This window comes from Lacerta agilis, chromosome 4 (assembly GCF_009819535.1).
Source record: "Lacerta agilis isolate rLacAgi1 chromosome 4, rLacAgi1.pri, whole genome shotgun sequence".
In the NCBI taxonomy this organism is placed as follows: Eukaryota; Metazoa; Chordata; class Lepidosauria; order Squamata; family Lacertidae; genus Lacerta; species Lacerta agilis.
In genome coordinates, this window is record NC_046315.1 from 27605955 (window position 1) to 27632470 (window position 26516).

At 42.5% G+C, this 26516-nt stretch overlaps 1 protein-coding gene across 1 annotated transcript; it reads right to left on the minus strand.

Annotated features, from left to right (window-relative positions):
* UPK1B (uroplakin 1B) lies at positions 1-25434 on the minus strand. Its single transcript, XM_033146529.1, has 8 exons — positions 25414-25434; positions 12677-12764; positions 11595-11795; positions 10035-10109; positions 8787-8909; positions 5932-6111; positions 3458-3541; positions 1-489 (listed from the first exon to the last, which is right to left on the minus strand). Exons 2-8 carry the CDS (start codon positions 12743-12745, stop codon positions 439-441), a joined length of 783 nt encoding a protein of 260 aa, XP_033002420.1. The 5' UTR covers positions 12746-12764; positions 25414-25434; the 3' UTR covers positions 1-438.
* Between the last annotated feature and the right edge of the window lie 1082 nt (positions 25435-26516).

Genomic DNA, 26516 nt, shown 5'->3' on the forward strand with positions numbered 1-26516 from the left:
TTAAAATAGTTCAAAACATTACAAAAAAAAATAAGATCTGACACACAAAGCAGAGGAAATTATAATACTTGATGGAGCATTACATCTTGAAACCTACTTGTTCCAGACAACTGGCTTCAGATTGGTTGATGCATTTGGAGCCATTTCCTCGTCTTTTGCTCTTTCTGGGAGTAGCATACCCATCCAATGATGTTTTAATGTACCCAAAGTTTTGGAATACAGAGCAAATTAAAAGGCAACTACCCGTTTTTCATCTTGCAGGTATTAGACCTGCTGTGTTTGAAATGGGGGTGGGGGGTGGGGAGCATTGTGATGAAGAGAAGGAGAGATCAAGGTCGTCAGAACTTCCATAGAGAGAAATATATTACATAGACATCACATTTTAAAGAAAAGAAAGTGTCAACTCCAAGGAGGACAGGTTGGTAGGATTCTGCTTCTTTAATACTCGATTCTGCTCCAGTAGAACATGGTACAAAGAAGGACCCAAGTCTGCAAGGGGAAAAGGAAACAACAACTCAGGAAGGACCACACCTTATGCCATTGCAACAGCTTACTTGCGCAGCTTGCCCAGATTTCCCACCCCAAAACTCTACCAGCCAGAGGGACAGCCTGAAGTCAGTCTGAACAAACAACATAATTATGTGGAATGGAAGTAACTCTGGGCTGCATCTACTATATTTGACCCTGAGGCCCAGTTTCTGTGGGATGTTTGACCACAATGGAGAAATACAGATGAAAACCAATGCACTGGAATTAAAAAGAAGGAGACAAGCAGCAGCAGCAAGAGGTTTTCACAGAAGGCCTACCAAGACTCCCAGGCTATTTTAAAAAAAAATATATTTTTTACAATTCTGTTCATCTTCTAATAATGTTAACATTTTAGTACTGTTTCCATCCAAAGCAGAAAAACTATCTGTCCCTTGTTGCAGCATAGCTACAATCTATTTTCAGAACATTCAAGACATTTCCCATTGGATAAGACAAAAAGGAGGGAACAAAAGATTGAGGTGCTTTCCCACTGACCCATTCCTTTTAGAGTGGGGGTGGGGAAGAGAAGATATTGTGCCGGAAGGGTACTTCTTTGTTGGTGCCTTCTACCACACAGACACCCTGGCCCAATTCCTGCTAGATCCCTATCCTACAATATTTGAGAGAGAGAGAGAGAGAGACTATTCTACTTGCCAGAAGCTAGTAATTAATTTGCGGGTCCATATTCCTGCTCAGCCCTGATCTCTCCACCCCCAATCCCACATTGGTCATTTCACAATTTTATTTCTCTGTGCTTATAATTTAGGATGGGGTGGGGAACCTGTGGTCCTTGCACCAAACTTGGCCCACGAGGGGGTTCATCAGAACACACCCATCCGACAACATATGTGATGTCAGGTGATTGACAAGTGGGCTCCCATGATCTGATAGGATCTAATAAAGATCTGACCAAAAAAAAGTTCTTCACCCCTCATTTAGGTGATTTGTATACCCCATGGGTGGTGCAAATATTTGCTAAGCTATAATTTAATCTTATGAGAACTATCTTAACTACCCTTAGGGCTCACAAACTCCCACTTCCCCCTCTGTTATGGTTGCACTGATGAATCCTAAAGCTTCCACTTCTATTGTAGATTAACCAAGTCTTGCCATGTTATCTGAACACAACAAACTGGGGTTAAACTATGGTTTGCTTTAAAAAAATCCAACTTCAAACCATTATTGTTAACAAAACATAGTTGAGCTGAACTACAATCTGGGGTTTGAGTGAAAAGCTACTCAAAATTGGTAGCAGAAACTTCCAGTCTCTTCCTTTCAGCTGTGCTAGATTCCATGTTTTTTGTATTACGTGTAGAACAGTCTGTGCTGTCCACATGCCTGTAATTAGGCAATAACCTGTCTCCCGGGTTTATTCACAGTCATTTTACTGTCCCCCTAGAGGTCATTTCACATTTACACTGCTGCTGGTTACACCAGTTTAGGCACTATGTAAATATGGGTTGCTATTGCAAGTGTCCTGGAAGGATAGTCCAAACAAACTGGGTACTTGAAACAAGTTTTCCTGGGTGCAAAAGGCTTATTTGACCTTAAGCTGGCTCAAAAAGCTTAGTACTGATCAATCCAAAACAGGAAGAAATTTTTAAGAGTTCTTCCAGCAATGTCTTTCACGTAATCAAGCCATATTATTTATATATAATTCATTGATAACCAAGTGGCATTGGCTATACAGCACTAGTGTACAGAATAATATGAAGAAAGAGACAGGTCTCTGCCTCAAGTAGCTTACAATCAAGTTCTAAAATGGCAGGAGGGTGGAAGAGCAGCCAGGGTATACAAGGGATGAACTAGTTTCAAAGGGGAATGAGTAATAAGGAGTTGACGTGCCTCCTCTTAGCTGCTGTGTCTGTGCAGGGACCTACTGTGCTTTGTGGTGTGTGTTTGTGTCTCTTTGGCAATAATCACCAACATACTGTCGTTGAAGGTAAAAATCCTGCCAACTGATTTCTACCAATAGCGAAAACTAGGAGCTACAGTATAGTTCTAGAACAACTGTGTATAATGAAGAACAATCTTCATAAACTGCTGCATTCAACATATTATAAAAGTGTAAGGGAACTGCCCTTGGCAGGGCGGGAGGTCTTGTCAATGTACCGAGAGCCCAGACACCTCCTCAGTAGTGAGACCTCCTCAAGAGGAAAGAGCGGCACCTCCTCCAGTGGGGAGGGGCGGGCTGGAAACAGCCAGGCGAGACAAGGGCTTGGAGATGCTGCTGAGAGCCCCAGCACACCTCATGAGATTCGCTCTGAGGGGAGCATGCCACTTCTGTCGCCCCAGTTGTGCAGAGGGGTCAAAAGGAGACAGGGAGGCGGCACTTTGGGGTGCCAAAATTCTTATGTTGGGGTCGCAGCCGGAAACCGGCACTCCCGGATTCTGCGAGCGACTAGGACGGTCATGTTTTCACGTAGTCTGCACCAATACACTGTTAAAAGACAGTTGAGACTCATGGCTGATTACTCGTGAGCAACCCTAACGCAGACCTGACAAAACGTCATCAGGTTCTGACACCATCGGTATTAGTTCAAATATGTCATTCATGGCAGTTAAAGCTTTCTTAGGAAACTGAAGTGAATGTATGATTGGAAACTTGGAAGCAAAGGCATGAGCTCAATTAGCAAAAAATAACTTAATTTTTGTCATTTCAGTAAAAAACAACTGTGGATTTTAATAAGTCCAAATGTCCAGGAACTTGATTTTTAAAAGCCAGTGGGTGGGGGAGAGGAAGGTGATAGTGATGATGATTTGTGCGTCCTTCACCCCAAGGTCCCAGGGCAGGTTAAAACAATTAAAACTCAGACATTGCACCATTCTGAACTCAGAGAGTCCCCAACAGATACAGAACAAGTTTCATGCTTTCACTAAATAAGAGGTATCTTACCCAACATGCAAGACATTACGATTAGATACTCACAGTCCAGCACAGAATGGCGAAACCAAACCAGGCAACACCCCAAGCATGTCTGTCCATTGGGCCAGAGATGATTGGATAGCAGCCCTAAAGTAATCAGAACAAACCAACAAGAGAATCAGTTTCAGGCAACCAAGGCATCATTCCAGACACCACAGGCTTTAGCTTAGAGTTGGTGAGGTTGTTCAGAACCTCTACAGCCTCAGGTTAGCTCACTGTTTCCAGTATTAACCCTTCAAACGAGGACTGCGGCAGTCAACCTGAAGTCCAAACATGCTTTCAGGGCCCACTTAGTCACACACAAAAATAAACTTATTAGCACTCACACAGCTTTGCTGCTATGTCTCCCAGCTTCTGTGCACATTAGTGTGTTGACAAATGACACCACTGTACATGAATCAGCCACAAATAATAACAACAACAATAATTTATTACTTATACCCTGCCCATCTGACAGGGTTTACCCAGCCACTCTGGGCGGCTTCCAACAAGAGATTAAAAATACATTAAAACATCAGTCATTAAAAACTTCCCTAAACAGGGCTGTCCTCAGATGCCTCCTAAACGTCAGATAGTTGTTTATTTCTTTGACATCTGATGGGAGGGCGTTCTACAGGGCGGACGCCACTACCAAGAAGGCCCTCTGCCTGGTTCCCTATAACTTTGCTTTTCGCAGTGAGGGAACCACCAGAAGACCCTTGGCGCTGGACCTCAGTGTCTGGGCAGAACAATGGGGGTGGAGACGCTCCTTCAAGTATACTGGGCCGAGGCTGTGTAGGGCTTTAAAGGTCAGCACCAACACTTTGAATTGTGCTCGTAAATGTACAGGGAACCAAAGTAGATCTTTCAAGTGGTCTTGGCAGCTTCTCCCAGTCACCAGCCTAGTTGCCGCATTCTGGATTAGTTGTAGTTTCCGGGTCAGCTTCAAAAGTAGTCCTACATAGAGCACATTGCAGTAGTCCAAGTGGGAGATAACTAGAGCATGCACCACTCTGGCGTGACAGTCTGCGGGCAGGTAGGGTCTCAGCCTGCATACCAGATGGAGCTGGTAGACAGCTGCCCTGGACACAGAATTGACCTGCGCCTCCATGGACAGCTTTGAGTGCAAAATGACTCCCAGGCTGCACACCTGCTCCTTCAGGGGCACAGTTGCCCCATTGAGGACCAGGGAGTCCCCCACACCCACCCGCCTCCTGTCCCCCCAAAACAGTACTTCTGTCTTGTCGAAATTCAACCCCAATCCGTTAACCGCCATCCATCCTCCTACCACCTCCAGGCACTCACACAGGACCTTCACTGCCTTCACTGGTTCCGATTTAAAAGAGAGGTAGAGCTGGGTATCATCTGCATACTGATGAACACCCAGCCCAACCTCCCTGATGATCTCTCCCAGCGACTACATGTAGATGTTAAAAAGCATGGAGGAGAGGACGGAACCCTGAGGCACCCCACAAGTGAGGGCCCAGGGGTCTGAACACTCATCCCCCAACAACACTTTCTGGACATGGCCCAGGAGGAAGGAGCGGAACCACTGTATAACAGTGCCCCCAGCTCCTCAAGGCGGTCCAGAAGGATGTTATGGTCGATGGTATCAAAGGCTGCTGAGAAAACCAGCAGAACTAGGAAACAGCTCTTACCTGTGTCCCTAGCCCGCTGGAGATCATCAACCAGTGCGACCAAGGCAGTTTCAGTCCCATGATGAGGCCTGAATCCCATCTGGAAGGGATCCAAATGGTCTGCATCCTCCAGGCGTGCCTAGAGTTGTTCAGCAACCACTGGCTCAATCACCTTACCCAAGAATGGAAGATTTGAGACTGGGTGATAGTTGGCCATATTGGCTGGGTCTAAAGATTTTTTTTTTAAGAAGCGGTTTAATGACCGCCACTTTCAGCAGGTCTGGGAAGGCTCCCTCACAGAGGGAAGCATTCACCACCCTGCAGAGCCCATCGCCCAGCCCTTCCTGGCTCGCTTTATGAGCCAGGATGGGCAAGGATCAAGGAGACAGGTGGTTGGTTTCACTCACCCAAGCAGCCTGTCCACACCCTAGGAGGTAACAGATTGGAATTGATTCCAAATTGATTCCAAAGTCACAATTTGTTGGCCTGCCATCTTGCCACCTCTCTGCTAACAACTTGTGTTCAAGTGCCACTTCCCAAGTAATAGAATGGTATAAATGGGACAAAATGTTGCCATGTGGAGTGCTCCTGATCAGGCCAGCCAGGCCCCTTTCCCAGGTGGCACCATCCTATTCCCCCGCCCCTGTGCTTTCTATTGCCCCACCCGAAATAGAGAGCAGGAAGAGATTATTATTATTATTATTATTATTATTATTATTATTATTATTATTATTTTGCATCCGCAGGGCTTCAGCCTTTTATAACACTTTTGGTTTTCAGCACTTCACCGACATTTTGGGAAGTAAAATTGATATAAGCATTTCAATCACCCCAAAAGTAAGACGAAGAAGGCATTCTTACATCTTTATGGTAATAGCCATCCACCCCCAGTTTGCAGGCATCCACGTTCTTTGACTTTCCTAGAAGATCCATTTCGCAGCACTGGCGTGGCCAAGGAAAATCTGCATCTTGGTTGCTTTTTCTAAATACAGAGTTATATGTTTGCCAGTCTGATGGGCCAACCACACCACAGCAATGATTCTGGGTTTAAGAAGGAGAGAGAAAGTTGCTTGTCAGGGTTAAGGCAATTAAGCACCTCGTGCGACAATCAAAAACTAGAGAGAACTTTGCTGAGAAGGAAAGGAATGTAACTTAATGTAGGATAGGCTGATATTCAGTTAGGGACCCCATGCTCCACAAATAGTGAAACTACTAGAATATTGCTGGAATCTTCAGCTGTGGTCTCCTGCCCTCCCAAGTGAGGCCTGCCTGGCTCCAACACCAGCTTAAGACTTTCTCCTTCCCTTTGGGTATTTCACAGAATTTCATCCAGCTGATTCAAGGCTTTATGTTAGTGCTGCACTATAGGCTGCTGAAAAGACCCAGAACATTCCCCTTACCCAGGTGGAAGCTGGCATTTTATGTTTCATATATTAAGTTGTTGAAATTTTTCTTCCCACCTCCGCCATGGTTGTTTTTAATGATTTTAAAACGTGATTGTAACTGAGCAATCCAACCCCCCATGGCACTGGGTTGGATGGTGGGTGGAGCTGATGTGGACAGAGATGTCCCTCCAATCAGCTTTCCCAGCTAAGCTGGCTACCAATAGTGTGGGCAAGACTTCCGCTGGTGGAATGCCTTGAAACTGGGAAGGGCTGAGCCACACTGAGAACCTGACAGCTTCAGTGCCATTGCGCAAAAGCTTTGGACCATATGGCTGCACCAGCTCTGAATTGATGTAGTGAGCTCACTGCCTTAACCTTCTGACCTGGCAACAGTGCCACCTTCACAAAGCCCTGGCATGAAGTTGGGGGTAGATTGCAGCCTTCGTCACCTAAAGACTGTCCTATGTTAAAGGTAAAGGTAAAGGGACCCTTGACTATTAGGTCCAGTCGCGGATGACTGTGGGGTTGCAGTGCTCATCTGGCTTTACTGGCTGAGGGAGCTGGTGTACAGCTTCCAGGTCATGTGGCCAGCATGACTAAGCCGCTTCTGGTGAACCAGAGCAGCGCATGGAAACACTGTTTACCTTTCTGCCAGAGCGGTACCTATTTATCTACTGGTACTTTGATGTGCTTTCGAACTGCTAGGTTGGCAGGAGCAGGGACCGAGCAATGGGAGCTCACCCCGTCGCGGGGATTCCAACTGCCGACTTTCTGATTGGCAAGCCCTGGCTCTGTGGTTTAACCCACAGCGCCACCCTGGTCCCTGTCCTATGTTACGTTACATATTATATTATATTATATTATATTATATTATATTATATTATATTATATTATATTAATAAAATAATAATAATATAGTTATATAAATTATAAGAACATATTGTGAGTACCACATCAATGGCTATGTTTATTACAGCTTGACTAGTAAATCCTGTAAATTCACCTGTAGATATCAAATATTTTTTTATATTTCTAGGCCACCTTTCCAGGTCACAGATGCCATCCTAAACTGGCTTACCTAAAACATAACGGAATCACACAGTTGCAAACAAAAGGAACCTAACCATACATTGCATTCTAAAGCCCTTCAGGTCTTGGATGAATCCTTTTCATAATTCTATTCGTCTGAGTGGGATCCGCATGGAAGGTGTGCTTAAAATAAAGCTGGCCTATATTATTCCCAACTATTCAATCTGGATCAGGATAATTAAATCTGGATCAAGATAATTGCATTCATGTGTGGAAAGACTGTGAATCGTTCCAGGAGAAGTAGATGGAGCAGTAAAATATCTCAAGCAGTTTTAAACAGAGGTGACTACTCCAAGCCATTCATAGGCCAGTTCAAATCCAATACATTTATTATTATTATTATTATTATTATTATTATTATTATTATTATTATTATTATTATTATTGCTATTATTATTATTATTATTATTAAATTTATATCCCATCCTATACCTGGAGAGTATACTTGCAACCACATCCACCTGAGTTCAGCTGGGTTAATCATCCCAGGATTACAGTTTTAGCCAAGTTTAGCTACTACTGTGCTAAACAAAGTTATTAACATTGTATACCACAGTACCAATGTTCATTGGCCCAGATTAATCTAAGTTGTTGGGTTAGCAGAAGACAGCTTAACGTTTCCTGCTAGCACAATGGGACTTTGCTTCCCACAACTGCTTGGGAGGGTCAAGACAACCCCAATGGCAGCATGCAGGGGGAGGAGAGTGGAGATTGTTCTGTCTTGTAAGAAGAAATTACTGTGATGGTGGAAGAATCACCTTAGCACGACTCTGAGTTCCACCTATTACTTTTATATCTGAAGAAAATCTGAATGTGTATCAGTACAGCTGGGCTGACATATGGAAGTTGGATAATATGAGTTTAAGAAGTGTTGAAAGGTGGTGCTTCTAATACTGGGCAGTAGCAAGATGTGGAAAGTCATTGTTAATACACTGACCACTCTCAAAAACACAACCCTTTGCCTTCCCCAAAGGAAGTGTGCACAGTAACATAAAAGTAAGAATAAACAAATACACTTAAGAAATCCAACAGAAGCCTTAGAAGGGACTTAACAACATTTCATTATTAATATGCATACAAAACGTAGGAACCGTCTAGCAAAAACTTGCTTGCTCACAGGACAGAGGATAGATGTACCTGCAGAAGCATCACACTAGAGAGTCTGACAATATTTAGAGCTGTATTCTTAAGGCTGGAGCAAAGATTTGCAGTGCCATACAAAAATGCACCCCTCATCATTACCTGCAGCATGAGCCGATCCCATGTCCTGGTGATACCTTCACTCTTCCATTTGTCATCATTGTTGATGGGGTCTGGATTCTGGTATTTCTCCAGCATTTGCTTCAAGAAGAGATTGGGGGTGAGCTGCATGACAATGAGAAAGGGGCGTAGGAATGTCAGCAAGATTTCTTTTGGGAGAAAAAAAAGACTCTCAATAGGACCGAAGCCTCCATCCCAGCAATAACCAACAGAGGCTGCATTCCCTGCGGAATGCCCTCCCATCAGATGTCAAACAAATAAACAACTATCTGATGTTTAGAAAACATCTGAAGGCAGCCCTGTTTAGGGAAGTTTTTTAATGACTGATGTTTTAATGTATTAATCTCCTGTTGGAAGCAGCCCAGAGTGGGCGGGGTATAAGTTATTTATTTATTTATATTTATATTATTGTTGTTGTTGTTGTTATTATTATTATTATTATTATTATTATTATTATTATTCAGACATGGTATTTATTGTGTTTGTTTTACTAAGTATAATGGTAGCACCTCTTGTCCCAATTTCTAACATTTCTTTCGCACTGCAGAACCTGTATACCACACCATGTCACATTAAATCTTATTCACACCAGTAGGTTACTACAGTGTGAAAGGAACATTAGAAATTGGGATTGCCACCTCCTTTCAGCAGCTGTTGGGGGGAGGGGGTGATCCTGTAAGGCCTTAGCTGAATCCAGTCAACAGCCCTTTGCAAAACTCCCCTGATTTTCCAGGTTTCGAGGCTTGCAAATGTTTTTTTAAAAAAAATGAGGAAGAAGAAGAAGAAGAAGAAGAAGAAGAAGAAGAAGAAGAAGAAGAAGAAGAAGAAGAAGAAGAAGAAGCAAACATCCAACAGGGGAATGAGAACAAAACTTGCACTATCTTCCACTTGATTTCCAGGATGGCTTTTACGTGCTGTGAAAGCTCAAATATAATGCGGGAATTAGTAGGGAAATGGAATAAACTGCTGTGTAAATGCAGAGATACCCTTGACCAGACTTTGACAGAGGATTAGATCATGAGGAAAGTTCAAGGAAATGAACAGTTTGCCATTCATTGCTGCCTAAACTTTTGTTAGCAAATGGCCAAAATACTAAAATTATGTATCTCCAAATTGCTTTATAATCTAACAATTTATATAATTTAATAAAACCTAATAATACTTTTGAGGCCACAGGTGGGGTCAGGAAGCTCTCTTTTCCATTTAAACATACTTGTGCAGAGTACTTACAAAGTCTCGATGCACAGCTGCTGTGATGCTGGAGGCAACTTCAAAGGCAAAGACTACCATCAGCAGGATGATATACTGAAAAAAAACCAAAAACACAACACCATGACAACAAAGAATGCTACGTACACTTAGCCGTCAGGTTTAGATCCTTGAGATGAAAAGGAACACATGATTCTTGGGGTAGGTTGCTAAGCTTCTACTTTTTCCTTCTGAAAAGGTAGTTTAAGAGCAGCTTGCCTTTTATCTCAACAACCAACCAAATGACTACAGGAACCCCCAAAGCAGGACTGGAGCAAAAGAGCACCACCACCCCACCACCCCATACCCCAGCCTAATCCCCACTGGCATTCAGTGGCATACTGCCTCCAAGAGTGGAGGCACTCATTATTTACTTAAACAATTTATATGCTGCTTAGCTACAACTGCTTCCAAGCAGTGTATAGAAAATACACTAGAGGAAAGGTAAAAATTAAAACACCTGCTGGAATAAAAAAATAAATAAAAAATATGCCTTCAGCAGGTGCTGGGAGGGACCCTGATTGAGCTCAGCTGGAAGGAAGTTTCATAAAAATTGGGCCCCCAATTCTGAGTGCACGATTCCTGGTGCAAATGAGCCACGCCTCCAAGTCATAGGAGACCACCTACAGTGACTCCCACAAAGATCTCAGTGATCTGTTGGGCATATAAGGGGTTAGGTGGTCCTTTGCTCTGTAAGATCTTTCTTTCCTTCAGTCCTATAGCAGAAAGTTGTAAATCTTGACTCTATACTGCAAAGTAATTTCCACCTTATGCCCACTCTGTCTTTAATAGTAAGATCCGTTTGGGGTATTAAAAGCAAACAAACAAACAACAGTTCCTCCTAAACAAGAATGAATTCATGGATTATAATAGCTACATCATCCCTTTAAAAAGAGATGTTTCCTTACACAAGTGTCCTTCAACTTGGGGACCCCAGATATTGTCTCATGACAACTTCCATCATCATAAGTCAATTTAGCCATGGGCATGGATGACAGGTGTTGCAGATAGACAGTATCTGGGGGCTAAGGTTGAAGAAAACTGCTTTACACTACATTAAGATTTCAATCATAGTGAACTGGAATATTTTTCCTCTCAGATTAGAGACTCATGGATACAATTCCTACAGTGACATCCTTTGTATACATTTCTTTTTTGCAGTTGTGCTTGGTGGAATGATAATGCAAGATATCTACTCAGAATAATATGTCTCTCACTTTTTCTGCCATATCTTTCACAATGATTGACAGCAAACTATGCACACATATCTATAATTGAATAAGTTTCTGCTTCTTCTGTGCTAGAACTGCAACAGAATGGAAGACAAAACATTAAGTTTCATTTGTGCACAATGTCCCTGACTCTCATGATTATTCCATTTTCTGGGACTCTGCACACATAGTAATGACTAAGTTGCCAAGGAAATATTCTCTCCAACACCCTTTTTCCCGTTTAGGAAATTCCTTTGTGTGCAAAAAGTCAGAAATATACTGACCAACCTCTTAGAGAATGCTGAATACTCTTGGTGACTATCCAACTTACCACCAATAGCATTGTCCTATTTGACTTCACGACACCAACAATACCAAGGACTGCCATACAAAAGAAAGAGAAGCCAGTGAAGATCCCAATCCAGGCAGCACCATAGATGTCGTCATTGTCGGTAGCTTCCAGCAATGGATAAAGTGTTGGCTGATCTGACACGAAGAATATACACTCTGCCATGAGTGCAAGGCCACAACACTGAGAAGACACAACCAAAAAGACATGTGACTGTCAACCCAAGGGTGTTTGCTTGACCTGAAGACAAAAACTTGAGCACATATTGAACACACAATTCAAACGTTTGGCTCACTCACCTACTACTAAGGGCACCCCACATCACCCAATGCTTGTACAAATTTGTCATTGCAAGAACCACACATTGCTATCTACACTTCTGCCACATGACCTGCCGCAGCTAATTCTCCATCTTAGATTTATTTGCAAAGAAGTTAGGCAATGTTAACATGGCAATAGTTTTCTCATATTGTCCATTGCTTGTGTTTGAGTTAAATGCTACTTGATGCCTCTTGTGCCAGCATCTCCCCCCACCTGACATATACCAGACTTTGCTGACCTCTGTCCTACACAAACACCTTGCTATTCTTTTCCTTTTACTTCTTTGAAGAGTGAAATGAGAGAGGTGCCTTCAAGGTTTTTTCGACAACCCTTCTTGCCTTGCCAACAAAAATATATTTATTCATTGAATATATATATATATATATATATATATATATATATATATATATATATATATATATATATACATACATATATACATATATATACACATACACACATACATAAAATTGCATTTACAATCCTCAGAGGAGGGAATACAGTGGTACTTCAAATGTGACAAGGCTATTGGGGATAAAAAAATGTGGATCTATAGTTTCATCTGTATTTGCAGCCATAATCATGATACCTTCTACTACACAAATGCATATGTATTGATGGGATAATTTCAAGAGACATACATATCACTGGAAAAGTGCTTTCCTCTAGAAGTACGTTTAATTAATCTATGAGGGACTGCATCCCTGAAGTAGCCAACCCCCATACTCTACATTTCCACTTACCCCCATGACGACATTCCCCATGATGAGAAGGCCTTGGAAACATCGTGCACCAGTATCACCTTTTGCCATTTTCAGTTTGCTGTGCAACCTAGAAGCAAATTAGGGATTTATCAGCGCTGTAGGTTCTCCCAAAAGCATTCTGCCTGCCCTCCCACCTCTGCCCTTGAAAGCAAGAGCAAGCACACACAAACTACTATGATATATTGAGAAAGAAGCCTCAGAAATTACATCAGAACAAACTATCCACATAACTTTTTATTTGATGTACCTGTAAGCCGGTCTGTACATTCTTTCGATACCTACCCATGGAAAATGGAAAGTTTCATCACAGATATATATGATATATGTATACATTTGTGGAATTTAAAAGGTAACTCAGAGATCATTTGAGAACTGATAAAAAAGTAGAAGACAGAGCAAACAGAGGATATATCTTTTATTGGACCAAAGGCTGTTCAAAGTTATCTAGAAGGGCAAGCAGAGTAAACGGAACACACATGAATTGCAGTGTAAACCAGGGATGGGAAATGAGAGGGCTTCCAGATTATTAAAAACCATTGGACATGCTGGCTGAGACTGATGGGAATTGGAGCCCATGAACACATGGAGAGCCATAGCTTCCCATCCCTGGTATAAACCATACCTAGGAAAAGAAAGTTTCATGAATCCCACAGGTATCCTCAATTATCTAAATGGCCAGGTACAGAAGGAAGAGAATAGACAAAATGCATCTGGCTATACCTGATGCTGCAACCACCAAGGTGCCCTTTGAGTAGAACTGTTCAGTAGGACCAGGGGCCGATCTACTATGAAACTAATGAAGCTTGAGCTTCTGGAGGCCCTAATCCCAGATGGTGCCCAGAAGCGACTTTAGTCCACATTGCTTAAAAATGTTGGGTCTAGTACAACCAATTTGAGTTGCACAATTCAAATTAATTGTTTTTGTGTGTGTATATTCCCAAAGTTTGAGAGTCAGCAGCACAGATGTTGTAAATGTGTAGTGATCTACAAATGCAGGTTCAGACTGATTATATTTACTGCAATACCACATTTGGAAGATTACACACACACACAAATACACAGGATACACAAATACACAAAACGTTGCAGTGTGGAATAGCCTTGTTCAGTGTTCTAGTCAGTGGTCCATGCCCTCTATTGGGACACTCCATTCCGTTACCCTTTCCATCTGGTTTGCCATCTCCCCCACCCTGGTCAGCATTCTGTAGCCACCAAATGAGCCCACGTGTGTGGCTTTAGGTTTGTTTCCTAAATATCTTTTTTGTACTTCTTCAAAACTTGGAGTTTCCCCAAGCCTGCTGGTACCCCACTTTTGTGCATATTATTCTGTGAACTGCCCTGAGACCCCCAGGTATAGGGTGGTATATAAAGTCAATAAATAAATAATAAATAATAAATGGTGGAATTTTGACTAAATAAGCATTGGTACTCATACCCAAACATCAGAAACAAGAGGGAAAGATGTAGTCTTGCTTCAATTTACAGTCACCTTCTAAAAAATAAAAATAAAATACAATGCTTGTACATCCTCCCACTTCTGTGAAGTCTAAAGCTGCATCATGCGTGAAGTGTTTTCATAAACTTGTCACACCCGTTTCCAGTCTAGGAGGCGCCTTCTACCTTGGGCTATGGGTTCTGCTGCATAGCCGAAAATGTCATTGCCCATTTCACAGCAGATTGCCTGCAGCAAGTCTGACCCAACCTTCCCAGGGAGAAAGTCACACCCATGTGAGACACTAAAACTATGCTTCAGCATCCGTGACAAAAGAGGCACAGGAAGATAATGTGAAGAGCCAGTTGTAGCTAGAACATGAGAGACCAGAAGAGTCACATTCCAGTTGCATTTTTGAAAGTTCTGAGCCTCTCGACTGGGCACCCCATGAATTCTTAACGGAATTCAAATACCCTCAACACAGAACTCTGACATGCTACAGACAGGGGCAAGACAAGCTCCTCCTTCATGTTCTGGACAGCTGGATCCCATAGTCCTTTGTGTATAGTGTTTGAACATCAGCAATGGAGAACCTGAACCACAGGCTGAAATCAATAGGTGAAGCCATTCCAGTACACACAATTATGGGGGGCAGGGGGGGCTGCCCCTGTCAAATTTCTGCTGATCTTGTTGTATACAGATCCTCTTTTCCATTAAATCAAACCAACAGCCCTAATGCCACAACTCCCACTGTGGTCTCAATCACCCGGTCTACTAAAATAGTAGGGATACTCAAAACAAAATCGAAAATTCTTTCTAGTAGCACCTTAGAGACCAACTGAGTTTGTTCCTGGTATGAGCTTTCGTGTGCATGCACACTTCTTCAGTTGGTCTCTAAGGTGCTACTAGAAAGAATTTTCGATTTTGTTTTGACTATGGCAGACCAACACGGCTACCCACCTGTAACTGGAAGTAGGGATACTGTGAATGAAGTACGTTGCAGGGTATATCTAAGAGGCTCAGTGGTCCAGTAGGCCAGCTGGAGACCCAAGTTTGGGAAACCCTGCAGTAGGGTTAATGTCAACAGAGATATTGAATAACAAGATGGGGAGTGCAAAAAAAAAGTGTTATTGGAGTAAGAGCATCCAAGCCAGTCTTTGACAACGTGTAGAAGACATTTGGAGAAGGCTGTTTCATCGCTACCAATTCAGTTCTCACTTTTAATGAAGAAGAGTAGGCATGCCCTAAAAAGGTTGCTGCACAGGTAGGTAAGGGAAAATCTGTCCATTTCCATTTCTCTTGGTTTCTCAAGTTTCCAGTCTCGAGTTCAGTACTCCACATTTCCACATCACTTTGCAATCTTTTTATTAAAAAGGTTATCATGAAAGTTCACCAGCATTTTAATACTATTTCCCCAATCGTCACATTTTTACATAACTGTGTCTAATGCACACCTTTGCACTAATATGATGTTTTGTGTACAATTTTCACTATTGCAAACTTATTTATGCATGCATTACTCAACTATGCATTTCTATAAACAATATTTGGCTATAAAACTCCATTGCACAATTCGTAGAAGTACAGATTTTGAAAGATGGCTGTGTTTGGGTTCACAGATTGTTTTGGAAAGTTTGAATTTGGTAGATTTGCCTTTAAAATGATAAGTGAATTGTATTTGTCCCCAGTTCTCTACCTACAGGTAGAGTGTCCACTTACACTTGTCCCCCGCTGTCAAAAAGAGAAAATTCATCACACAAAAAGAGGGTAGAAGATCTGCACAAAATTTTCACATGCTATTTTACAGGTGTGAATTTAGAAATAATTGCTATGATTTGAATATTCTGATTATATTTAGAGTTTTCTGTTCACAGCAACTATTTTCTGGCCATGAGGCGGTCAGAAGCTTTGGTTCCATTTAGAATGAAGAGCAACTTGATGTATTGTCCAAGCCCAGATAAACTGGTTAATCTTAACCATGATTAGTGAAAACAAGCCAACTTCAAACCATAGTTTAGAAGCCAGCTTGTTTTCACAAACCATTGTTAAGTTTAACCATAGTTCAAAGTTATTTCAACACAGCAATGGTTTAAAGTTTAAAGTTAATTCAACATCGTGGTGAATCTAAAGCAGAAATGGAAGTTTCCAGTATCCTCACTATGATACTAGAGGAAGAGAGGGTAGGGAAGAAAGACAGACCTGAGGGTCTTTCTTGAAATGCTAAACCATGCTTTACCATTATGTATGAATGCTTTCATTATAGGATGGCTAAGACAGGTTTCACTCCAAATCCACAAATGTATAGACAGACAAAAGGCCTACTGAATAACACAGTTACTGTGAAGTAGTAGTAATACATGGGATCATAATCTTTAATTTTAAAATGTCTAACTTCCTACTCTTCCCTAAGCAAGTGAAATCTGCACCGCCTCCACTGCCCTTAGAACTATTGAGATCAGATAATAGTTTCCTTCGTGCCACAGAGGCTGGAATGCCCCTGCTTAGACCAGTTCCTCAGCCAGCTGAACAGGCTTCTTTATCTTTCTCTCAGAACTAATATCATGTTAGTTTATGTATTTATTGTCCTAAAAAAAAAAAAATCCACAGGAAGCTTGCTTTCAGAACTGGAGCTCTGATTTGCTTTCAGCTATTTGCCCAGGTCTAGTGCAGAAAACGAAACGAAGCCACGCATGTATTAAGAAAGCAGCTGGTACGAAATAAAAAGTAGAATGTAAAAGTACAACAGGGTGCCATGGTGAAGAAAAGGGTAGCCAAAGCCCAGGTGTCACCAACACAGCACCCACGGGCACCAAATGTACCTGTCATATGAAAGGTCACATCCCCTTGAAAATCCACAAAGCACGAAAGACAGCTGGCTCTCTCTGCTCAGTAGCTGTTTGGATTGATCAGTCTCTCTTACATGCCTCCATGGCAGCCATTTTGTGACTGGCACCAACAGAAATTACTCAAAATCGCAAAGTGTGGTGCAGTGGTTAAGAGCGGTGGACTCGTAATCTGGTGAACCGGGTTCGATTCCCCACTCCTCCACATGCAGCTGCTGGGTGACCTTGGGCTAGTCACACTTCTCTGAAGTCTCTCAGCTTCACTCACCTCACAGAGTGTTTGTTGTGGGGGAGGAAGGGAAAGGAGAATGTTAGCCGCTTTGAGACTCCTTCGGGTAGTGATAAAGCGGGATATCAAATCCAAAATCCAAATCCAAAGGAGTCCACTGGCCCAAGAAGGTTGACATCCCCTGCCACAGCCTATACCAGCGCTGCCAAACTGAGCACAGCCCAGATGTTTTGGATTACAATTCACATCATCATGGGTCATGGTCAGAGATCACGAGAGAGGTAAGTCTGTCTGAAAGATTTAGAGGGCATCAGGTCTGGGAAGACTGACCTATTTCATTTTTGTAAATTCTAAGAGGAACAGTTGGGTTTATTGGACATGTGGGTGTGTATAATGGGTGAATTCTGTGGCATGATCTTGATGCACATTAAACCACATCTAGGGAAAAGCAGCATTAGGCGGCTTCCATATTGACAACTGTCCTGAATGGTTATGAGCAAGATGGGAAATCGAACCCTCTTATGCCTGCCTGTGGATTCATGGAATGCACAGTCTAAACAAGTGAACCAGGTGGCAGCCCAGAGGATGGAGAAGTTTTTGATCCAGCAGTTTATAATTTTTTAAAAAATAGTGTCAGGTATGTGTGCCACTTGTGGAAGTTCACAGAGCTATACTTGCTCATATTAGACTACCAGGTGAGAGATGCATTGCCATCCAAATAAAAGGTAAGTCCTCATTACTCATGCCTCTCCCTTTCTCAGGTCACCCTGTGTCATTCTCCATTAACAATTTAGAGACTGTAAGCTCCTATAGGAAGGGGTTTGTCTTTTGAGTGTCATATCAGTCTAATTGCCATGTACAGTGATAGCACTGAAGGACAGTTCCAGGTTTATATTAGATTAGAAGCATGAATAGCTGCCATGGTATATGTGGTCCAGACATCACCCCTTCAAGAGAGATTATACGGTATCTACAAGAGTCTAAGATATTCCATCTGTCTTGGGAGACAATGAAGGAGTGAGCCTTTGGGAGTAAAGTAAAAGTGTTTGAAGGTTACAGTGTGGCTGTAGAGACCAATATGGAAGAGACACATTTTGTTGCATCTGGTGATATTCTATGTGTTTTACATAAAGAGTCCATTCAAAATAAATGTAGCTTTTTGTTTTTATTTTTAAAGGCTTTTTTCTATAGCCTTTGCAGGTCCTGGAAACGCTTTTATAGCACGCTCTTCTGCAAGTTTACTCAGAAGGAAATAAATTACATTTAGTGGTGCTTTCTTCCCAGTATGTATGTATTGCTGCCTTAAGATATAATATTCAGCTATTGGTGTTCCTCTACAGGAGTTTCATAGCCAGGGGTTGAATTTCACCCTTATCAATACTTTTCACTCTTTCTCAGATAGTCTGCCAAAGCTTTTGCCACAGGATTGTTGGTTCAAGAACAGCGCTTGCTGAAGTTCTCCGTTTCACCTCACTGCTAACCAATTTTCAGGGCAGGACATTGGCACACCAGATAATACAATATGCCTACTGAGAGGAATTGAAGCATAAAATAAAAGAAATAGAAAATTTCTCAAGATTGGCAAAGTGCTCTCCTACCCTGTGCACCCGCCCAAGACATGACGCATCCATGCCGTAACATGTCCTCAAGCCATTTCATGAGGACCACACCTCTGTTTCTTCAGTGAACCCTATACAATGTTCTAACTATTTTTCATCTGATGGTAGAGAATGCATTGCCCCAAGGCTCCATGACACGCAGGTGAAGGTAAGTGCCATATCTATATCTAGGGAAATGGGAGACACTTCACTTTTATCTATGGCATCATTAATCAGTTTCATAGTCATATTTAGCATTTCCACATGTCAATTTCAATTTGTCACTGTGGACCTTTTATTACAAAAGCAGTGGGAGTGTGGCAGTGAGAAAGTCAATCATTCAGATTATATATGCATCTTAATGCCAAAACAGGCTTCAAAGTATGGCTCCATAAATTGTATCAATGGTGTAGGTATTCACAAAGACGTTATACACCAGCAGGGCTCCCCCCCCCCCAGCCAAAACTTGCTGGAACTCAGTTCTGGCACCTCTCAGGTGGGCGCCATTACCATTCCAAGAGAACAAGGGTTCTTCAGTCTAAGAGTTCATGGTAAATTCCAGTACCTCTTTTTCTAGAAAAGTAGCACTGTGCACCAGCAATGGTTTTATTTATAAAAGTATTTATATATTGCTGCATCATAAAACACCAGGGCAGTGTACAATGTGAGGGATACTATTCCCTCCCCTTTCGATACTTCCCCAACAGTGACTCTCCCTAGGTTTCACTGACAACTAGGATGAATCCCTCAGTGTTCATATGGGAGTTGTCTCTGGGGTACCTCAGGGCTTTACGTTTGAAAACCTCTTGTCACCTATGGGATCTCCCTCCTAGGGTTCCCAACTACTGCAGTTTGCCTTCCCTTTATGGCAACTACGTGGCACTCTTGGCTTCACTGTCCAGCCCTCTGTATGACAGGAGAATAAGCAAACAGTTTCCTCTTCCACAGGAAAGCTTTGTTCTCTCCTCTTAGTCACACCTCTTAAGGTACTGATACACTGCCACAGTCAGCGAACGTTTAAGCACATTTAACTTTATTAGGTAACTTGCAAACATAGAGGTCTCGGGTTATTACTGGTACAAATCTTCTTCACATGTAATTCAGCTTAGTTATAATATTTCCTGCATCCCTTTAGCCATGGTAATGACCTTTCCTCCCATTCCCCAAAGCCTAACCTCGCAGTTTCTCTTTCTAAACCTCCACACCCAACTGCCAAACCCCCAACTGCCTTTCAAGGTTGTTCCCCCTCATTTTAGAATGCCAACTAGCTCCGCCTCCCAGGGAACACCTACCTAACATGAGAGTGATAGGTTAACCCATGATGAACCAGGCATTATTCCGCCACATACATCATTAAAACATACCATACTGTTAAAAGTAGTATCAAAATTATCAACAAAGTGACTGGCTCAACAGTAATGTTTTAAGCAGCTGCAAAAAAAGATTTTCAACAAATGCTAAAAGTGAGTATGGCTGCCGATTCCCTGCTGAAAGTGTGTTCCAGTCTGGCCTCTGTGACATGGGGAACGACTAACAGCTCTCCTCCAGATGATCTCAGTGACTGAACTGGGAACTAAGGGCTCAAGCAGTCCTTAATGTAACCTGGACTCAAGTTGTTCATGACTTTGTATATCATCACAAGAGCCTTGAACGCAGCCCGCTAGCCAACCTGGCCCAGGACATTTTGCCACTTCAGACAAAACACCAAATCAACCCCCACTATGAGTTTCTCCTCTGTGTTCCCCCATCCCCCATACTGATGGTGGTGGGGGAAGAAAAGTAAGTTGAGGAGGAGTGGGTGGTGGCAAGCGGGCACAGAAACGCAGTGGTAGTATACTCTTCAGAGGCCGGATCTGCCACCTGAGGCAACTGCCTCACCTTGCCTCATGGGCAGGCAGGTTCTGCCTGGTAGCATAGGGGCAACCAGTGCAGATATTTTAGCAGAGGTATTGCCTGTGGTCTGTGGACTGTCCACATCAGCAGTCTAGCCACTGCATTCAGCACCAACTGGAGCTTCCATATCGAGCCCACGGGCAGCACCACATACTGTAAAAAGGTAAAGGTAAAGGGACCCCTGACCATCAGGTCCAGTTGTGTCTGACTCTGGGGTTGCAGCGCTCATCTCCCTCTATAGGCCAAGGGAGCCGGCGTTTGTCCACAGACAGCTTCCGGGTCATGTGGCCAGCATGACTAAGCCGCTTCTGGCGAACCAGAGCAGCGAACGGAAACGCCGTTTACCTTCCCGCTGGAGCGGTCCCTATTTATCTACTTGCACTTTGATGTGATTTCGAACTGCTAGGTGGGCAGGAGCTGGGACCGAGCAACGGGAGCTCACCCCGTGGCAGGGATTCAAACTGCCGACCTTCTGATCAGCAAGCCCTAGACTGTGGTTTAACCCACAGCACCACCTGGGTCCCCACCACATACTGTACATTGCCGTAATTCAGTCCTGAAGTTACCAGTGCATGGACTAAAGTGGTCAAATGGTCCTGATCCGGAAATGGCTGTAGCTTGTATGCCCAATGAAGCTGGTGAAAGGTATTCCTAGCCACATAGGTCTCTTGCTCTTCCAATGACAAATACATATCCAAGAGTATCCCCAAGCTTTATTCCGGCCCCTTTAGAGGGAACACAACCCCACCCAGAACAGGCAACTGGCCTGTCTTCCAGACACAGAAACCACCTATCCACAGAGCCTCCACCTTTCTAGGATTCAGACACAGCTTATTGTCCTTCATCCACTTAATCACGGCTTGCACAGCTTCAACTGATTTAGAGGTTACAGAGAAGCAGAGCTGTCTGTCATCAGCACGCTGAGGTCCCCATGCTACAAAACTCCCAATGACCACTTCCAATGATTTCATAAATATGTTACATATCTACTGGAGACACAGTGGTGCCCCATGGAGCACTACAGCACAAGTGCCACAGGATGAGGAGCACTCCACCAGTGTTACTATCTGGACTCAACTGCACAGGTAGGCATGTAATACTGTGCCTCTGATAACTCATTTCACACACCCCATCTAGGAAGAAATGGTGGTCAAAGACCTCTGAGAGATCAACACAACTCTCCCTCTCCCACTTTTGCTAAAGGTCATACATCAAGGCAACCAAGGCTGATTCAGTCCTGAAACCAGGCCAAAATCCAGATTGAAGTGGGTCCAGAAATCAGAGTTATCCAGGAACACAGGCAGTTGCTGCGTCACAGCTTTCTTTCCAAAAGAAGTATGACCAGATGTGGGTGATTTTGTACATTTTGGGTTATCTCACTTTCTCTTTTTTCCCACAGTTAAGCTCAGTTCTTCACATTTCCACAGCAGTTTGTAATTTTAAAAAGTCGCCATGAATATTCACTGGCATTTCCATATGAACTTCTCCTAATATACACATTTGCATGCAAGTTTGTCTACTATATACATTTTTTTTTACAGAGCAATATCTCACAGTAGAATGCATTTTCATATACTATCTTCACCAGCATAGGTATATGTAATTTTTGTGCATGATTATTGGCTGGAGAACTGTGTGCAGAATTCAGAAAGCTGCAAATTTGGAAGGATAGCTGTGTTTCTATGCTCACTCCCCACCCCCACCCCCGAAAGTGCAAATTAGGCAGGCTGGTGTTTAAATGAGAATAGAATCAAGTCTCTCCCTCAACCCTACTGGAGACTGGTTGGTAGTCATTGCACCATTTTGGATCATGGTTGCACTTTTTAAAGAGTAGGTACAGGCACTCCACTGCCTCCTTGAGGGTGGCTGGCACCCAAAATGCAAAAATGCATTCATAACACCTTGGAGCAACCTTGCCACCCTCCTCTGACCAGCTTCAATCAGCTAGGATGGGTGGGGTTTCAGAGGGCACATGGTCGAATGCCTTCTTGTGGTTATTCTGTCCTCCTCAAGTGGAAATGATGCCCAAACACTGATGGTTTGGCAGTTCTGTTTTGGGGAATTGATTATACTACTTCTCCATTGTGCTATAATTACATATTATCTCATTTTATATATAAACACACGCACACCCCAACACAGCAACACACAGACACACAAATACACTTCAAACAAGATTTTGAGGTCCTTCAAAGACCATCGACACTGCCTTGAAAAGGATGGGGTTTTCTTGATTTTAAGAGAGCACATCTGAACTTTTGCAACATAATTGCAAGAGTTAACAACACTCCCTTAAATACAACCCTTTTAAATAGGTGGAGTCGTGGAGGTGGCATTCAGCCAAGTTTTGCACAGAGTAGAGACACTGAAATTAAAGAACATGACTAAGTGAGATCCATTAATTTCAATGGTTCTACTCTTTGTAAAACTTAGTTGAACACCCCCATGCTTTCGAACATCTTTTTTTCTTTTAAACATAGCATTACAGCTATCCATCCACACAATGCTATTATATAAATAAGAGCAGGCTTGCTAGACAAGCAGATTATATAGTAGAAATAACAGTGCTCAAACACATTTTAGAAAATAGGAATGAACCATATGGGGTGGGGTGTATGATCAGAGCGAAGCTGTGTCATAGCACAGTTTGCTAACCTGAAATCTGACACACACTTACTTGGAGCAAGCCCCATAATATTCAGGGGGGCTTCCAAAAAAAGATAACGAGTATCTGAAAAATTTACACTCTGGGTTTCCCTTTATGATTCATCAACATAGATATCACAAGCAAAACAAGAGGCTCATCTCGAGACAACACAGATTCGCCATACAGGTCAGAAGATTGCAATGAACCTAGTTAAATAGCTCAAAGCTTCTCAATGCACTAAAGACTCCTTTCTGAAAGCTGTTTTGCTGGCTGCTCAAAATACTACAAAGAAAAAGCTGAAACAATCCTTACAAGAACTTTATGAAGAGTTAACTAGGCAGAAAGCCAGAGCATGTGTGTGTATACCAATTTTTGATTAACTGAACTGAACTGGGAGAAACTAATCCTTTTTTATCTTGTGCTTGTTCACGGGAAATGCAAATCCTTCAACTGTACTGCTTTGCTGCCTCTTAACAGTGCAATCCCAACCAACTCTACTCAGAAGTAAGTCCTATCAAATTCATCAGATTTTCTCCCAGGTAAGTGGTGTTATGAGTGCAACCTAACTTGGTATCAGCATTAAGCAGTGATACACAGAATGGTATCATCATTGTAGGAAACAGATGACAAGTTCCAAACTCTCACCCTGTGCATAAACTGTTCAAATCCCATGAAATTCAATCTAACCATGCAGAGAATTGCAACTTAGTAAGCATTTATCAGAAAACAGCAGCAAAGAGATGATGGATTGTTAATATAATAAGCACCAGGTCTGAATGTCTATTGACTTAATAAATATTAAATGTTCTCGAAGCTACTAACATGAGTTTGGCCAAACTGCGAGAGGCAGTGAAGAATAGGCGTGCCTGGCGTGCTCTGGTCCATGGGGTCACGAAGAGTCAGACACGACTGAACGACTGAACAACAACAAAATATTTTTAAAATAAAGGACCTTAGCATTCAAAGACATAAAAGGAATGCAATTCATGGACACAGAAAACTCACCTTGCACTCTCCTTCTTCCACTGCTGGATCCCCAAACACACCTACAGTATTGAGGAAAATCCCCTCTCAATCACTCTTTAAAAGAGCCCAAGGCAAAAAAGTAAAATCGCCTATGATTGGTGAGCGCACATATCACATGAGATGGCCCTTGATCTGGCTAGACCTGTTCTTCGATTGCAAGAGGACCCAAGATCCTCCGATTGTACTGGAATGTTGCGCACAAACCCATTCACCAAAGCTGGTGGTGTTTCTGTTATTGCATTCTGTCAAGCGTGACCAGGCCAGGTGACTCATCCATGTGCAATCTTTAAAGTGGATAGGCAAATAAAAATAATGTACAAAGACGCGCAAAGGGATGTTAACATTGTTACTAAGCATACATGAAGAAAAAAGTGCACATTGTCATGGAAAAGATAAGAAAACAGATTTTTTTTTTTTTAAAAAAAAATGTTTTGCCTAGAGGCAAGATGGTTTTTAAAAATTTTGTTTAAGATTTCTTCTCCCTGCCTCCTTCAAAATGTTCATGTATCTCAGCTGAAGTTCTCTCTCCCTCTCCAGCTGAAATCAGTTGTATGCGTCCTGACACAATTCAGAGATGTTTAGGCTTTATATAAACAAAGTCCTTGAATTTGTAGTTGCACTGTGAGCAAGAAGGTCCAATTGGGGAGAGGTGAGACTATTGAGGTTCCAAAAGAACAGGTCATAACGAAATAAAATCCTGTATTAAATCTCAGAATCATAGAATTGGAAAGTACCCCAAGGATCGTCTAGTTCAACTCCCTACAATGCAGGAATCTCAACTACGGTAGATTGTACATGACAGGTGGCCATCCAACCTCTGCCTAAAAACTTCCAAGGAAGGAGAGTCCACAACCTCTCATTGGAGTCTGTCAGCTTGTTAATAATCATTCAAATGGATGCCTGAAAATGGCTATCTGGTCTACACCCCATGCCCCCGGGCAGGCTCCTATGCCATGAGAATGGCAGTCAGTCAGAAATTCAGCAGAGGTGGTTGAAGGAAGCAGGGAATAAATGCAGAATATAAAGAACTGTGTTTAAAGTCACTTACAGCACAGTGTTGTTTTTTTTAGAAGCCCCAATGTCTCTAGCAGGGCTTGCTCCATCGTCATTATGTTTAGGATTGAAGCCTTCCCTGTATTAATGAGCAATTGGGTTAAGCATTGCCTGAATACCTTTTCTCCTGCTTCCGTAAGTAAAAGGACTATACTTTATAGTGGAGATAACCTTTCAATTACTGTTCTACTACAGGGTCAAGAGGAAGAATTACCACTAAGTTATGGTGAAGAGATATTCTTCTATTGCAGAATCCTGAATAGGGAGCAGGGATTTCCAATCACCACCAATCGATCTCTTCTTCCCTTTCTGCCTTTAACACCTCAATGCAAGGAGATAAGAATATATGTTCCAACATCATTTCTTCTAATAGCAAACCCAGGCTGTGAGTGCCGACGGGACTAGAACCAAAATGGGACACCTGAGCAACAAGACCGGTGTATCAGCAAGCTTTTGGGGGAACCTCAAGTTTACAGCAGTAGGACAAAAGTTGTTTTTTAACAGCTAAAACGGCAACAACAACAACCATAAAAAATGCCAAATGCACTCTAATAAGGACTGTTCAGTAGCTATGGAATGTGGTACAGTTGGAAAAGCAAAGCAAAACACTTGGAAAATTTGGCTGGCAATCTGAAGGGAGCATTCCTTGAGGAAGGACACACCAGCAAATAATAATAATAATAATAATAATAATAATAATAATAATAATAATCTATTTTTATACCCTGCCCATCTGGCTGAGTTTCCCCAGCCACTCTGGGCAGCTCCCAACAGAATATTAAAAACACAATAAAACATCAAACATTAAAAACTTCCCTAAACAGGGTTGCCTTCAGATGTCTTCTATTTATTTCCTTGACATCTGATGGGAGGGTGTTCCACAGGGTGGGCACCACTACTGAGAAGGTCCTCTCCCTGGTTCCCTGTAACCTCACTTCTTGCAGTGAGAGAAGTGCCAGAAGGCCCTCGGCGCTGGACCTCAGTGTCTGGGCTGAACGATGGGGCTGGAAACTCCCTATCTCCAAGAGAACTTAAGGGCTTCTGTTCCAGACTGGCTAAAGTCCAGAAAACAACTCCTTTTAGGAAAGCCACATACTG

Excerpts from the sequence above, each read along its gene's own strand:
- UPK1B (XM_033146529.1), bottom strand. The coding sequence starts at position 12,745 with ATGGCAAAAGGTGATACTGGTGCACGATGTTTCCAAGGCCTTCTCATC. Across the intron at positions 8,910-10,034 it reads CAGCTGTGCATCGAGACTTT|CTCACCCCCAATCTCTTCTT; the intron begins GTAAGTACTCTG and ends ATTGTCATGCAG. Across the intron at positions 6,112-8,786 it reads GGGATCGGCTCATGCTGCAG|AATCATTGCTGTGGTGTGGT; the intron begins GTAATGATGAGG and ends TCTTAAACCCAG.